This window comes from Rhinoraja longicauda, chromosome 6 (assembly GCF_053455715.1).
Source record: "Rhinoraja longicauda isolate Sanriku21f chromosome 6, sRhiLon1.1, whole genome shotgun sequence".
Lineage (NCBI taxonomy): Eukaryota > Metazoa > Chordata > Chondrichthyes > Rajiformes > Arhynchobatidae > Rhinoraja > Rhinoraja longicauda.
Window position 1 is genome coordinate 36870834 of NC_135958.1, and position 14591 is coordinate 36885424.

Consider the following 14591-nt stretch of genomic DNA (forward strand, 5'->3'; position numbering starts at 1 on the left):
TAAAGAAGTTACCCCCTCATGTTACCCCTAAACTTTTGTCCCTCAATTCTGAAGCTATGTCCCCTTGTTAGAATCTTCCCCACTCTCAAAGGGAAAAGCCTACCCACGTCAACTCTGTCCATCCCTCTTAAAATTTTTAAAACCTCTATCAAGTCCCCCCTCAACCTTCTACGCTCCAAAGAATAAAGACTCAACCTGTTCAACCTCTCTCTGTAGCTTAAGTGCTGAAACCCTGGCAACATTCTAGTAAATCTCCTCTGTACCCTCTCCATTTTGTCGACATCCTTCCTATAATTTGGCGACCAGAACTGCACACCATACTCCAGATTCGGCCTCACCAAAGCCCTGTACAATTTTAACATTACATCCCAACTTCTATATTCGATGCTCTGATTTATAAAGGCAAGCATACCAAACGCCTTCTTCACCACCCTATCCACATGAGATTCCACCTTCAGGGAACAATGCACAGTTATTCCCAGATCCCTCTGTTCCACTGCATTCCTCAATTCCCTACCATTTACCCTGTACGTCCTATTTTGATTTGTCCTACCAAATGCAGCACCTCACACTTATCAGCATTAAACTCCATCTGCCATCTTTCAGCCCACCCTTCCAAAACTCTACTTCATTATTAACTACACCACCTATCTTAGTATCATCTGCATATTTACTAATCCAATTTGCCACACCATCATCCAGATCATTAATGTTAATGACAAACAACAGTGGACCCAACACAGATCCTTGGGGTACTCCACTAGACACTGGCCTCCAACCTGACATACAATTGTCAACCATTACCCTCTGGTATCTCCCATTCAGCCATTGTTGAATCCATCTTGCAACCTCACTATTAATACCCAACGATTTAACCTTCTTAATCAATCTTCCATGTGGAACCTTGTCAAATGCCTTCCTGAAGTCCATATAGACAACATCCACAGCCTTGCCCTTTTCAATTTCCCTGGTAACCTATTCAAAAAATTCAAGAAGATTAGTCAAACATGACCTTCCAGGCACAAATCCATGTTGACTGTTTCTAATCAGGCCTTGTTTATCCATATAATTATATATATTGTCCCTAAGTATCTTTTCCATTAATTTCCCCATCTTTTCCATTAATTTTCCCTCTTTTCCATTAAACAACAAAAGCAAGAGTGTACACTTTCTTGGGGGAAAATTTTGGATTAAACATTACAATTGGAGAAATATTCGTAAGATTTTAGCTTAATATTATACAGAACATTCATTACTGTAATAAAACATTCTGTCTAACTAGTCCAAAGTGGAGTTTAGGCTCAACTCGAGGTACTTCCCATCTTACCTCACTCAACTTCTATTGATCACTCAACTCCCAGCAGTTTTCTTTTCCCATGTGTTTTAGCTTCTCTTTAAATGTATTTGTACTATTTGTCTCAATTACTTCCCATGGGAGTAAATTCATTATGCATTATTCACTGCATAAATTAATTTATTCTGAGCTCCCAATTTGACTTCTTGATCAGTTTTTGATTATATACTTGAGGCCCTCACATTTGCTCTTCATTGTGAATGCAAACAGACTATGTATCTATCATTACTTAAAAAACCTTTACAAGGTCACCGCTCATGTTTCACCCCCTCACCCCTCCCCCCCACCCCACCCCAAAGAAAGCAAATCCATTTGCCCTTTCCTGATGGTGTTCACATTGATGACGAAGTTGCAAAATAAAAAAGAACTTTCATACATTATAAAAGTTGTTAAGAGCGTGTGAAGATTGTCAATTTTTAGTAAGGAGGTTACTGCATTGGATTCTCAATTCATTATTGAGCACAGATGAAGACAAACAGATGAGAACCAGAGCAGGCCAGGCAGACAAAGAATAAGTCAATTAATAAATAATCATGAGAAAAACAATTGAACCATGACCTAGGACAGAGAATTAAATTCATTATGTATTATGTAAATAAATATGTAGAGTTATAAATATGTTAATTAATTGAGAAATCAGGGAGGGGTGGGATAGGGAACATGGTAATGACTGAAGACATAAATTAAGATGGAGTCCGGGCATAAATTTCTCAAAAAATGATTAAAAACTAACCTTCAGTTAGTATCTCAATGAAGCAGAGAATTACAGAAATAAAACCAGTGACTGTGATTAATAATATGCTCAAAGGAGGATTTAATTCCTATGTTAAACTCCACAAATGGCAACATATTTGCATTTAACATCCTGATAATGAAGCAGCCTCAGAAATGAAGGCTCATTTAATAATCAGTTAGAGCAAAATAAAGTTATAAATAATGGCAAATAAAGAGCGTAACATAATCACATTCTGAAAGTCATCGGAGGACATGCAGGGTATAAACCGAGTGTCTTGTGACTGGAAAACATTATTTGTTGTGTTGTGTGCCAAATTGGTGACTGGCAAATGGTTTACAACGGCCCAATGACTCTCTGGCACTCAATGTAGTAAACTCTGCCAGATGGTTAGAGGTATGTAAGAAAAGTCACTTCAATTTTCCAGCTCTCCTTTCAAGATTTGATTTCCAATGGTCTTTGCCCAATCTTCAACTCATTGAGGCTATAAATTTACCATGTGATTTACACTCATCGGGACAATGAGGCACACCAAACTGTATCACCCATGCACACGTGCAATCGATTTTTGCAAAATTTGTCAATTTAATGATTAATATTTTTTCATTCGAGCATCATCAGTCAATTTCTGAAAAAAATATTTTTGTTCAGCACAAACTTTGGTGGTGGCATCTTTGGAGGTTACATCTTGGACAGCATCACAAGCAAACCCCAACTGAAAGTGGTCTTGAGGAACTTTCCAGATTTCATAACTCCTCGGTACGTTGTAGTGTTGACTCCAAATCTCATTTCCAATTACTAATAATGTGGAAACATGATAAAGCTCAGGGTGTGGTGACTGAGGTTACCTCTTAGACCCACTTCTTAAATGCATCAGTACTGCGCACTCACCTTACTTGTGTTGGTTGGGTAAGCTTATTGCTGAAGCCAAACCCCATTGGCACTCAGGCCTTGCACGGCACGGTAGCGCAGCGGTAGAGTTGCTGCTTTACAGCGAATGCAGCGCCGGAGACTCAGGTTCGATCCTGACTACGGGTGCTGCACTATAAGGAGTTTGTACGTTCTCCCCGTGACCTGCGTGGGTTTTCTCCGAGATCTTCGGTTTCCTCCCACACTCCAAAGACGTACAGGTATGTAGGTTAATTGGCTGGGTAAATGTAAAAAATTGTCCCTAGTGGGTGTAGGATAATGTTAATGTGCGGGGATCGCTGGGCGGCACGGACTTGGAGGGCCGAAAAGGCCTGTTTCCGGCTGTATATATATGATATGATATATGACTATGTAATCGCAAAAAAAAAACTCAGTAAAATCCTCTAACAAACTGATGGCAAAGCTGTACTGCCAGCTCCAGAAACATTCCAAAACTATTCAAAGTGAAATAATTAACTTGGTAAATGTGAAAATGTAAATTTAAAAAATCATCTATAAATCGTGAAAAACATTATCACAAACACAATTTTAAAATGTAACTTACCTTATTCTTACTTTCTTCCTTGCAGTTCCAAAAGCTGTTGTTAAATGAGTGGGCATGTAAATGGTTCTCCAAGTACAAGCTGGCATAAATAAGCAGTGTCATTGCTAGGAAGCGCCTGATCATCAACTTCACAAGTTCAATTATTACATACGGTTTGGAAATTAGCAGTGTAGCTTGGCAAATTCAAGATTTACATTCACAAGGGAGACACAAACTTAATAACACTTAAAGTAAAACTCAGCAAAATAAATGCCTTTAAGATCTAGTGTTGGAGGGTAAGGTCCTATCCATTCATCTCAAAAGTCATATTTTATAAACGTAGTGAACCACATCTCCGCCTCCTTTGTTTCAAATAAATCATCCCTTCACAGCTCATCCTAATCGTGCCAAGCTCCACTATTGCTGAACCTGTAAAAAATCATGCTACCTTTCCATTTCTCCCTCCAGCTTGGCTTAGCTTCGGAAGGCAAAACATCTCCAAGCTTTATTTCATTTTGATGCCATCCAGTATTCATCAGCCAAGAAGCAAATTAATAAAATAAATAGGGCGTGGCAAAAATTCTGAATCCCCAAAACCTGGTTAGGACAAATACATCCAAATAATCTGCACATAATAAGCACCAATTTTGTGCAATATTATCAAATAAATGCTCCCATCCTCTTTAACCTTCTTTCTTCAGATACACCATGAAAAAATCACGAGAGGAATAGATCGGGTAGATGCAGAGTCTCTTGCTCGGAGTAGGTGAAATGAAGACCAGAGCACATAGGTTTAAGGTGAAGTGGAAAAGATTTAATAGAAATCTGAGGGGTAACTTTTTCACACAAAGAAAGGTAGGTGCATGGAACAAGCTGTCAGAGGAGGTAGTTGAGGCTGGGACTATCCCAATGTTTTAAGAAACAGTTAGAGAGGCACATGGATAGGACAGGTTTGGAGGGATATGGACCAAATGCGGGCAGGTGGGACTAGTGTAGCTGGGACATGTTGGTCTGTGTGGGCAAGTTGGGTCGAAGGGCCTGTTTCCACACTGTATCACTCTATGACACCAGTAAAGTGCTCAAACATTTTTCCATATCGATAAATCCCAGGACACTGGCTTAAACCTCTGGAGCAAGACCTCATGCTCCCAGATTGACAACATAACTGTGCAGCAAAAGATAAACATAGCAAAGAGAACCTGAAGGAAAAACTATAGACAAGACAGAACTGCAGAGGAAAAGTTTAAAATATTGGATGGGGAAGTGAAAACATGGGTACAATAGAGTTCATTAATAATGGTCGATTAACAAAGTCAAGAGAGATTCTTAAATACTTATTTGTTCTGACTGCTGGTTCATGAATGTTCCACTTTTCAGAACAATGCCCCAGGTCTACGTCACCTGTGAACCATTTTGTTAAAAGTCACTTATTAGTACAACTCTGATTTAATACCAGGTCCAATACATTCACTTTTGTTTCCAATTAAACAATTCCACATTTATTGGATCAATATTCTCACACATTTTCACAATCTGTTTTTGAATACAAGATCTGGGACGTATTTTACAATAAAATATTTTTACATTTATTGAAGAATTGTTTCACACAAATGCACAACGTTTCTGATAAGCAAATGCAAAAATCAGCATTTTTGTACAAAAAACTGGCAGCCTATTGGTGTTCCCCATGGAGTTTCTTTGCTGCAGTTAATGCTTTCCATGACTTACATTTATGCCCATTTTACCAGTTAATTGTTATTGCTATTGGCCAACCTGTACAATAATCATCAATTTTGCTTCCCCCGACTGCACACAGCTTTTCACCTCTTCTCGATTCTTTCTTGGTTTATTAAAAATAGGTCAACTGTTTAATAGAACCATGCAGCATAGAAACAGGCCATTTAGACCCACAACATCCATACCAACCCATCTACACTGATCCCAATTTACCTCTTGCATGAAACCCCATCTCTAATTGTCCTGCTACCAATTTACACTAGTGTTAATTAACCCACCAAGCAGCATATCTTTAGATGTGGAAGGAAACCAAAGGATCCAGGGGAACCCTGTGCAGTCACGAGAGAAAAAAAGTGCAAAATCCTTACAGACAGAACCCAAGAAGATCATGATCAAACCTGGGTCTCTGGAGCTACAAGGCAGCTACATGAACCAACTCGACAAAATAAGTAGTGGCCTTTATTAATTCTTGATGTCTGTAAAATTCAAAAAAGATGATGCCAGCAACAATACAAACATCTATGCATATGTGGAAGCTTACTGAGATGGAATTTCAATTATGGTCAAAAGTAATTTCTCAGAACACCTCTGCTATACCTGATAGGACTCCAGTCAAGTACAAAAATGTACTGAGAGGATTCTGACTGCAAAAGACCACACACAGCAAAATCACAAGATGTTCACATAACCAAAACTATGTTGAAAATTTGAGTAGGCAAGACCAATTGTTAGAGGATAAAGGGACCTCAGCAAAAGAATAAAAATTGTTTGGAAAAAAATGAAGTAAATTAAATTTTCTCTCAGATTAACTGTGGCATTTAGATCTATATTTGTGAAGAGGGGTTCAAAGAAATAAGCTTGTTAAAAAAGTTTTGAGAAGAATAATTAGAAGTTGTAAAGCGTCTGGAGTCTTTTTGCATCCTTATTCTACTGCATGGAGCTTCAAGTTTTAAAAGTTACAACGAAACAAAACAATTTCCAAGAATTTAGCTGTGTTCTTTTTAAATCGCAAACATTTTAGATTCCGGTGTCAGAAGAATCCACCAGAAAAATCAATCATTTAGGACTTCATCATAATTAGATATATCTTGTTTCCATCTGCAAAATATAGCAGGTGCAGGAAATTTGAAATAAAACCAAAAATGTGAAAAACACTCAACAGACAGGCAACAGCTATGGAAAGAAAAGCTTTATGCTTTTGCTACCTTGTCCTATTACTCCTATTGTTACTTCATTTATCCAACTTTATATTCAACGATTTTCCATTTAGTCTTTTCCTCCCACCTTTTTCCAAAACTTAAACACATTTTTATCTCTTTGGGAATCCCTGTATGAATCAAAATTCAATGATCTGATATGTAACTTATGTTTCCCTCCCCAGGGATACATGCTGAGTATTTTCAGTATTTTTTGTGTGTTTTTTTAAATTCTCCAAGTTACAAATTGAAAGCCAGCTTCATTTTGTTAATAAATCAAGTAGTTACATCCCTCTCACAGGACTACATTCAAAGAAACTTTCACAAAACAATGATGCTATTGGGCTTGACAAATTTAAGAGCATAAAAGGAGATAACTTGGAATGCGTTAATTTTAGCAAATCAAACAAAGCTTGTTGAATAAACAATAGAATATGGCATATCTAACAGATCTTGCTATCTATGCAATGTTTCAACTACATAAACTTGGAAAATACCAGCTATTCTATACTCTCAGATGCAAGTTTGGACCAGTATTTTCCCTTGTGATTAATTATTTTAGTTGATTCTTAAAGTGTCAAAGGCAGCTCATTTCCTCTCCTTTAAAGACAGCTTTGTGGTTGGTTGAGAAGAGGATCTCCTGTAGATAAAGATACATTAAAGTATAATCCAGCTAGAATTCTCTTGTTCACTTATTCCACTAAAGAAAGGTAATGTTTTTGATTGTTACAATACTTCGTGGTGGTGTCATTTCAGATATCCACGATAAAATGGAAATAAAATTTCAAGGATTCACTGAAAAAAAATGCAAGTCTTCGCAGAGTGAAAAAGTGTGACATTTGAACAATGAAACAATTCTAGCATAAAAATTAATAATTAAAATATTCATTGGAATGCACATGTTACTTGTATACATTGCAAACAAGTTAGCTGACCCTTTGCTCTGGGCACAGATCAACTGCTCAATGTCAAACCTCATGATGACTGCAAAAAGGCTGCTGCCACACCTAACTTGAATGCATTCCATGGTGACGATAATTTATTCATCGCCAGCACTTTACTGTGACAAATTGAAAAACCCACACACCACACCACAACCTGTTTTGCTAAAGAAATAGAAAAATGTAGATTAGTTTTATCTCTCACTTATAATATACAAATATAAATTTAAGGACATGAATATTTGGACAGCTTTTCTACAAAAGTTAAAAAACAGTCAAAGTCCAAAGCGTGCTGGTGTATGGCGTGGCGTCACTGGTGTTCCTGGTTCCCTCCGCCCAGGTGTATAGATCTTCACCGACCTATAAAACAATTACAAAATTATAAGGAATATTTCTTCATTTCAAATTAAAACAGAAAGGTAGGTAAAAAGTATAAATTAGACAAGGCAAATCACCTTTAATTACTGGGTTCAAAGGTTTACAATAATAAGCTATTTACATGAATAGCTGCACAAAAGCAATTTTCTTTTCCAGCTTGCAGTCCTGTGCAAAACACAAATCAGGCTGCTCTTTTCATCTATATTAAATTATCTTGTCTATCAAGTGTCTGCAGCTGTTTTTTTTTATTTTCCTTCTCAATTCCAATATGAGAAGCAGGCGATAAGTAAAAGGCTAGCTGTATCTTTCAATCAATCAATCAAAAAAATTGTTCAGCCAGACAATCTCAGCCGCCAAATTGTTTTACTGATGAAAGGGTAAAAAGAAAAACTACCAAGATTTTCTTAATGCACTATTGTGTAATCATAAACTTGTTTCCACATAAAAAGGTTTAGGATTTTATTACAGCTAATGGACATTGGATATCTTCTCTCTGTTAGAGCTGATGCAAACTCCTAATACAAGTATTATCTCAAAAGGAGTTTCTGTGGTGTGCAGATTGTAGACTCAAAAAATGCTAAATTGAGGTGTTCCAGCTGTATCATTGGAAGATTGTAATTACAACAAAGCAGTTTACACAGCCAGTTTCCATTAACAATGTGGACATAGGAATTTATTATGAAATAGCTAACATGAGATATGCAAGCCAACAAGATTTTTATATATTGCTCGTTAGTAAAAATGTATTTATCGGCATGGTACAAATAATTGAAAAATTAGACTGCATCACAATCCAAATGTTTGTTTTACACGAGCATCAAGGTACACATTCATGCTGTGCACAACCAATCCCCTCTTTTTTCCTCCACTTCTGTATTAAAGATGCTTTTAACCCTCAGCACATACAACTTGTGGGAAGTCCTATTTGCAACATCAGCAGTAATGTATATCAAAAATGGAGATATTAATCGTTTCCATGCATCTTGGTACTAAAACAATAAAAATAGGAAATGTTGAAAATATTCAGCAGCTCAGATCAGTAGGGAATCTATGATCTATCTCCTGAACTGAAAATTCAAATCAGATGAAAAGATGATGATCTGAACCATTAACTCTGTTTATCTCTTCATGGTTGCTGCTTGACCTGCTGAGTACTTGGTGCTTTCAGCTTATGATTTCTAGTATCAGCAGTTATTTTGCTTCAACTATCATCCAATAGTCTATCGTCCAATTTAAGATTTTAAATTTCATTTCTTATGTTTCTTTATGTGATGAATAGCATTGTTGACAACCTCCGATGAGAAATTCAGTGCAACTCTCCAAGGTTATCCTTTACATTTTTTATGCACACCAGATAATGACAAAGAGCATTTAATTGATCTAGCCTTTTTTCATGCCATGACCTTCCTCAAAACATCTAACCACATTAAGTACTCAAATATTTTTACCTGCAACACTCTCATTGCACAACAACTGCACTCTAAATCAATCCAGAGCCTGACGTCAAGCCTGAACTTGTCACTTAACAGCTTGCACCTTAACATGCCATTGTATAAAGTACAACAGCGCCATTCAGGATGAATAAATACACATGTTTTTTCTAATTCTTCTCATTTTTCTGTAGGAACTCAATCCTATCATTTGAAAATAGAGCCAATAAGCTTAGCAGTTTCATCGAAGCACCAAATACACAGTTAGGATATTTTGAAATTATTTAGTTTGTGATATCTTCATGCCCAGATTTCATTGCTGGGTGTGAACACTTGATATCATTTCACTTTATATACCAAAGATAAGAATATTCAGCTGGTGTTGAAATACACTTCACACCCACAATCCAGTTATTGTTCTTGTTTAGACATTAACGCATTCGATAAGCATAAGCAAATCAAAAATATATTAGATGGCAGGCCAAATCACATTAGAAGTCCTCCAACATCACCAGTGAATATCCCCATATCTGCAGAGGAATGCATTATATGCAAAGAAATGCAATCTTTATTCTGCCAAAGTAAATTACCCATAGAGGCAATGGGGTATGTTATTTGTAGTTATATTGCCAATTAAGTGATACGCTATCACATTTTTTGTGAACTCATCCAATTGGAACTTGAACAGTATTTAAGATTATAGCTCTTACCCCTCAAGATGTGGGGTTCTAGTTTCAAGCTACACTGGGAGATGAACACAAATGTATCTAGTATTGAAGAAATGCTGAATCATCAGAGGTGTCATTTTTTGAATGAGATATTAAGCAAAAGTTCCATCTGCACTCTCAGATGTAGATAAAGGATCCCATAAAAGCATTTCAAACTACAGCAGGAGCAGGAGCATTATCCCCCAACTCTATGGGCAATGATTAATCTTCAATCACCAGTTTTAGCTTATCTGTTAGATAAGCCTAGCTAGAGAGAAAAAAAATCACATATTACATTGTATCGGTCAGAGGTGAACAAAGGCTGAAGAGAATTATATTTACTGACTTTGTCATGTTCTTACAATGAAGGCTATTATGAATTTTGTTCAACCCGTTAGATTATCACGATTTTTCACTGCACACCTACTGAGAGAAGTATTCAGGAATTTTAATGCAGTGTGATTGATAAAAGAATTTGGATATAGTTTTATTTGGAAACCACAGTGTTCAATCATTTTATTGGTTACAATTTCAATACTTGATATAACGCAAAAATAAAAGCAATCATTTCATAACCAAGCTTGATCCGCACTGTACCAAATAATGAAACTAGCCCACACAAAATACAATTCTCTCTTGACTAACGAACCTAATTTTTGCTAAAGTTCCTGTACCCTTGCAGATACCACAATTACTTAAATAATAGGTGTAAATTGCTGTCTCGGCATGAAAATAATTGTTTAATGAGTTATATGCATTGAACAGAACCTCTTTCAACAAATTTCACTGCCAGTAACAAAATTAAAATTGTTTAATTTTAAGGGGGTATGGGGAGAAGGCAGGAACGGGGTACTGATTGAGAATGATCAGCCATGATCACATTGAATAGTGATGCTGGCTCGAAAGGCCGAATGGCCTACTCCTGCACCTATTGTCTATTGAATGGAACACACCATCATTGGATGTGTGTTTTGGCTGATATCATCAGTTCATCTGTATTCTTCCAACCTCCCCAGTTGAATTTAAGATATCAGATAATGGTACGAGGTGGAGCAAAAAAAAACTAACAAAAATGAAAATATTGTGTTACCCTGGAATATTTCCTGACATCAGTCCTGTCTCCACCTATATCCTTTGTCCTGCCCTTGGCATCACTTCCTGTCTCCACCTATAGCCTTTCCTTGTCCCGCCCACCCCCTGAGATCAGTTTTTCTCACTGCTCCCCCTCTGTGATTCCTCCTGCCCTCCTACTCTCCCACTGTCTTCCTGTCTCCACCTATATCCTTTTTTTGTCCCGCCCCCCCTGACATCAGTCTGAAGAAGGGTCGCAACCCGAAACGTCACCCATTCCTTCTCTCCAGAGACGCTGCCTGACCTGCTGAGTTACTCCAGCATTTTGTGATACCTTGCCATTTATAAAGATCGCTTGATTTCTGATGGCTCACTGGGTCGATTTTAGTTGATAAGAATAAACAACGATCCCAGACACAACCCCAACAGATCAGGAATTAAGCCATGATGAGGAAGAACGGTAATAAAAATAATACAATTGGTGTTAGCTACCCTATACTAAAGAAAGACCAAAAATTTCAAAAAGAAAAGCCCAACATTTCCATTCCTTATCACAAGCAATGACCACCCCCCCCACCCCATTCTTCCTCAATAGCCCATATTGAAGAAGAGAACCAACTCACAAGCAGTTTTTCCACCACCCAACATGCATGAAGTAGCCACTTGGCTTACATACTGATAGGTCTGCTATTATTTTTAGAACTGTACTAAAGGACCTGAAATGATTTGAGGGAAGTCAGTGACAAGTGCAGGACATTTTGAAGTGGAACTCTTGTTGTGGATATTAGCATTTCTGAAGTCAAATCACCGAATTGCATTTGTTCAACAATACAAAAATTAAAAGATTCAATGTTCTGGACTTTTATGCTAAATATGAGGAGCCCCTTACAGATCTGCCACCCTTTGCCATTCATCATTTTTGCATGGCAGAAGCCTCAAAGATACGGAATGATACGGTCTCTCAACTGGCTTTGTTAGCCAGTAAAGTTCCACCTCTATCTTTGCCAACTCTCTAAGAGTTCCTGGACAGAGCCAGCTTCAGTACATCATTGGAGGGTCTGCTTCAGCTGTTGTTTGGGAAACTTTGGGCCAGTACATAACTTCAGGGTGTAGTGACTAGAATTGGCAGGTGCATACTAATAAGGAAGCATTTCACCTTTTCCGTGATTAAATTAAAAGGAATGAGAATATATTGTGGAAATTAATTAAAAAATTAAACTCCACAATTGTACCTTCAAATTACATTTAGGAATTAAACTCTGTTATTTGTCAAGAGCATGTTAAATAAAAACAGCTGCAGTTCAGCATATTATTCAGCAATTATTCAGTAAATACTAACACCAATGACTCAACTTCCTCAGAAGGCTTAAGAAGTTCGGCACGTCCCCAACAACTCTCAACAAACTTCAACATGCTCCACAGAGAGCATTTTACCGGAATGCATCACGGCACGGTTTGGGAACAGCTCCATCCAAGACCGCAAGAATTTTTTTTCTTATATATCAAAAAATACTTTATTCAAGTAATAAATATTTACAAAACATCTTCTTTTCAACAACTCCATCCCACATTTCCGGAGGTTACACATTCAATGCAGGTATTAATTTCCAAATTTACAGAATCCCTTATTTGGAGGGGCGTCTCCACCACACCCTGCCCCCCATGTCCAGCAGCGGAAGGACCCTAGACTGTGGTCCTCCCCCACAGAGCCTTGGCGTTGGCTGCACCAAGCTTCAGTGCGTTCCTCAACACGTACTCCTGCAGTCTCCAGCGGGCCAGTCGGCAACATTCCCCCACGGACAGCTCGCTCCGCTGGGAGGTCAACATAGCTCGGGCAGACCAAAGAGCGTCTTTCACCGAGTTGATGACCTTCCAGCAGCACTCGATGTCAGTCTCTGAATGCGTCCCTGGGAACAGTCCGTAGATCACAGAGTCCTCTGTGACGGAGCTGCTCGGAATAAATCGTGACAGGGACCGCTGCAAACCTCTCCAGACTCTCTTGGCAAATCCACACTCTGTGAAGAGGTGGGCAACCGTCTCCTCTCCATAGCAGCCGTCCCTTGGGCAGCGTGCGCTGGTAGTGAGGTTCCGGCGGTGCAGGAGAATTGTGGACGCAGCCCAGACCATCACACAAACCGACCTCCCTTCCATTTACTCCATTTACACCTCACGCTATCTGGGCAAGGCCACCAGCATAATCAAGTCACACCCTGGCCACTCCCTCTTCTCCCCTTTCCCATTGGGCAAAAGGTATAAAAGGCAAAACACACACCTCTGGATTCAGGGACAGTTTCTTCCCCGCTGTTATTGTTAAAGTTCGCTTCTTCTTAAAACGGACAACACACAATGGGTTAGGTAAACCAACACAAGCTTTACTGGTTGATCAGGATGTACATCAATCAAGTATCCAACTGAACTTGACTGTCCCGAGCCACCACTCCCCAGAACAAAGACTGGACCGGATGTTTTATACTGTAAAGATCAAAAAGACACATTCCTTAAGGCATTAGTCATGATCCCAAAATGCTGTCGTTCGTTATCATCTTTCCGGCAACTCTGAGATTGTCTCTCTCTTACATAGCCAGGTACATCAAAGGAAGAACAGGAAAGACACATTTCTAAAGGCATTAGTCCTGGTTCCAATATACACCGCAGCCCAAGCCCACCAGTCTGGGTTTGTCTAGCACTTTCCAACGAGAGAAAGCCTGCTAAAGAAAATTTACGAAGCTACAAAAGATAGTCCTGTATCCCCTCATGCATCAATTATGTATTTAAAGCATTTAACTCTTTCATTATCAGGCAACTGAACCATCCTACCACAACTAGAGAGCAGTCCTGAACTAATATCTACCTCATCGGAGACCTTTGGACTATATTTGATTGGACTTTACTGGCTTTATCTTGCACTAATCGTTATTCACATTATTCCCTTTATCATGCATCCGTTCACTGTGAATGGCTCGATAGTAATCATGTATTGTCTTTCCGCTGACTAGTTAGCACGCAACAAAAGCTTTTCACTGTATCTCGGTACACGTAACAATAAACTAAACTCAAACTCACCAAGTTATAGTTTCAATAAACTTTAGGTTTGATTATGATTTCTATTGAATTGATTTTCACAAGGGAAACAGTGTATTATCAAAAATAGACTCAAAATGCTGGACTAACTCAGTGGGACAGGCAGCATCTCTGGAGAGAAGGAATTGTTGATGTTTTGGGTCAAGAACCTTCTTCAGACGTATAATCAAGCAAGATATGCACTGCCTGTGATGGCTCGGTGCATATTTAATGCATATGATCACTGGCAACATTCATTTATTCCCATAAACTGATTACTGAATACTCAATACAGAGAAAATAAAACAGGAATAGTCTAAAAATAGCCAAATTAAAATAAAACTCCAAGAAAAATATATCACCCTAAAGAAATCCCATCAATGCTTTTTGTTCCCGAATTAAAAGCCAGTTACCAGTCATAAAAGGAACGGCATCTAACCTTGCAGTACCATCTCCTTTGTAAATATCTTGAACAAGAAAGCCCTGGATATCTTTCAAATTATCAGCCAATTCTATATTGTCTGAATTACT

General features: G+C 38.2%; 1 protein-coding gene across 2 annotated transcripts in view; it reads right to left on the bottom strand.

Annotated features, from left to right (window-relative positions):
* Window positions 1–4270: 4270 nt before the first annotated feature.
* The window catches only part of dhx38 (DEAH (Asp-Glu-Ala-His) box polypeptide 38), an 84495-nt gene continuing 74174 nt past the window's right edge, over window positions 4271–14591 (bottom strand). The window contains exon 27 of one of the 2 annotated variants that reach the window (XM_078400787.1): window positions 4271–7774. In XM_078400787.1, the coding sequence (XP_078256913.1) occupies window positions 7690–7774 (85 nt within the window). In that variant the 3' untranslated portion in view covers window positions 4271–7689. The remainder of the gene's footprint in view (window positions 7775–14591) is intronic. The other variant, XM_078400785.1, reaches the window with a different exon arrangement.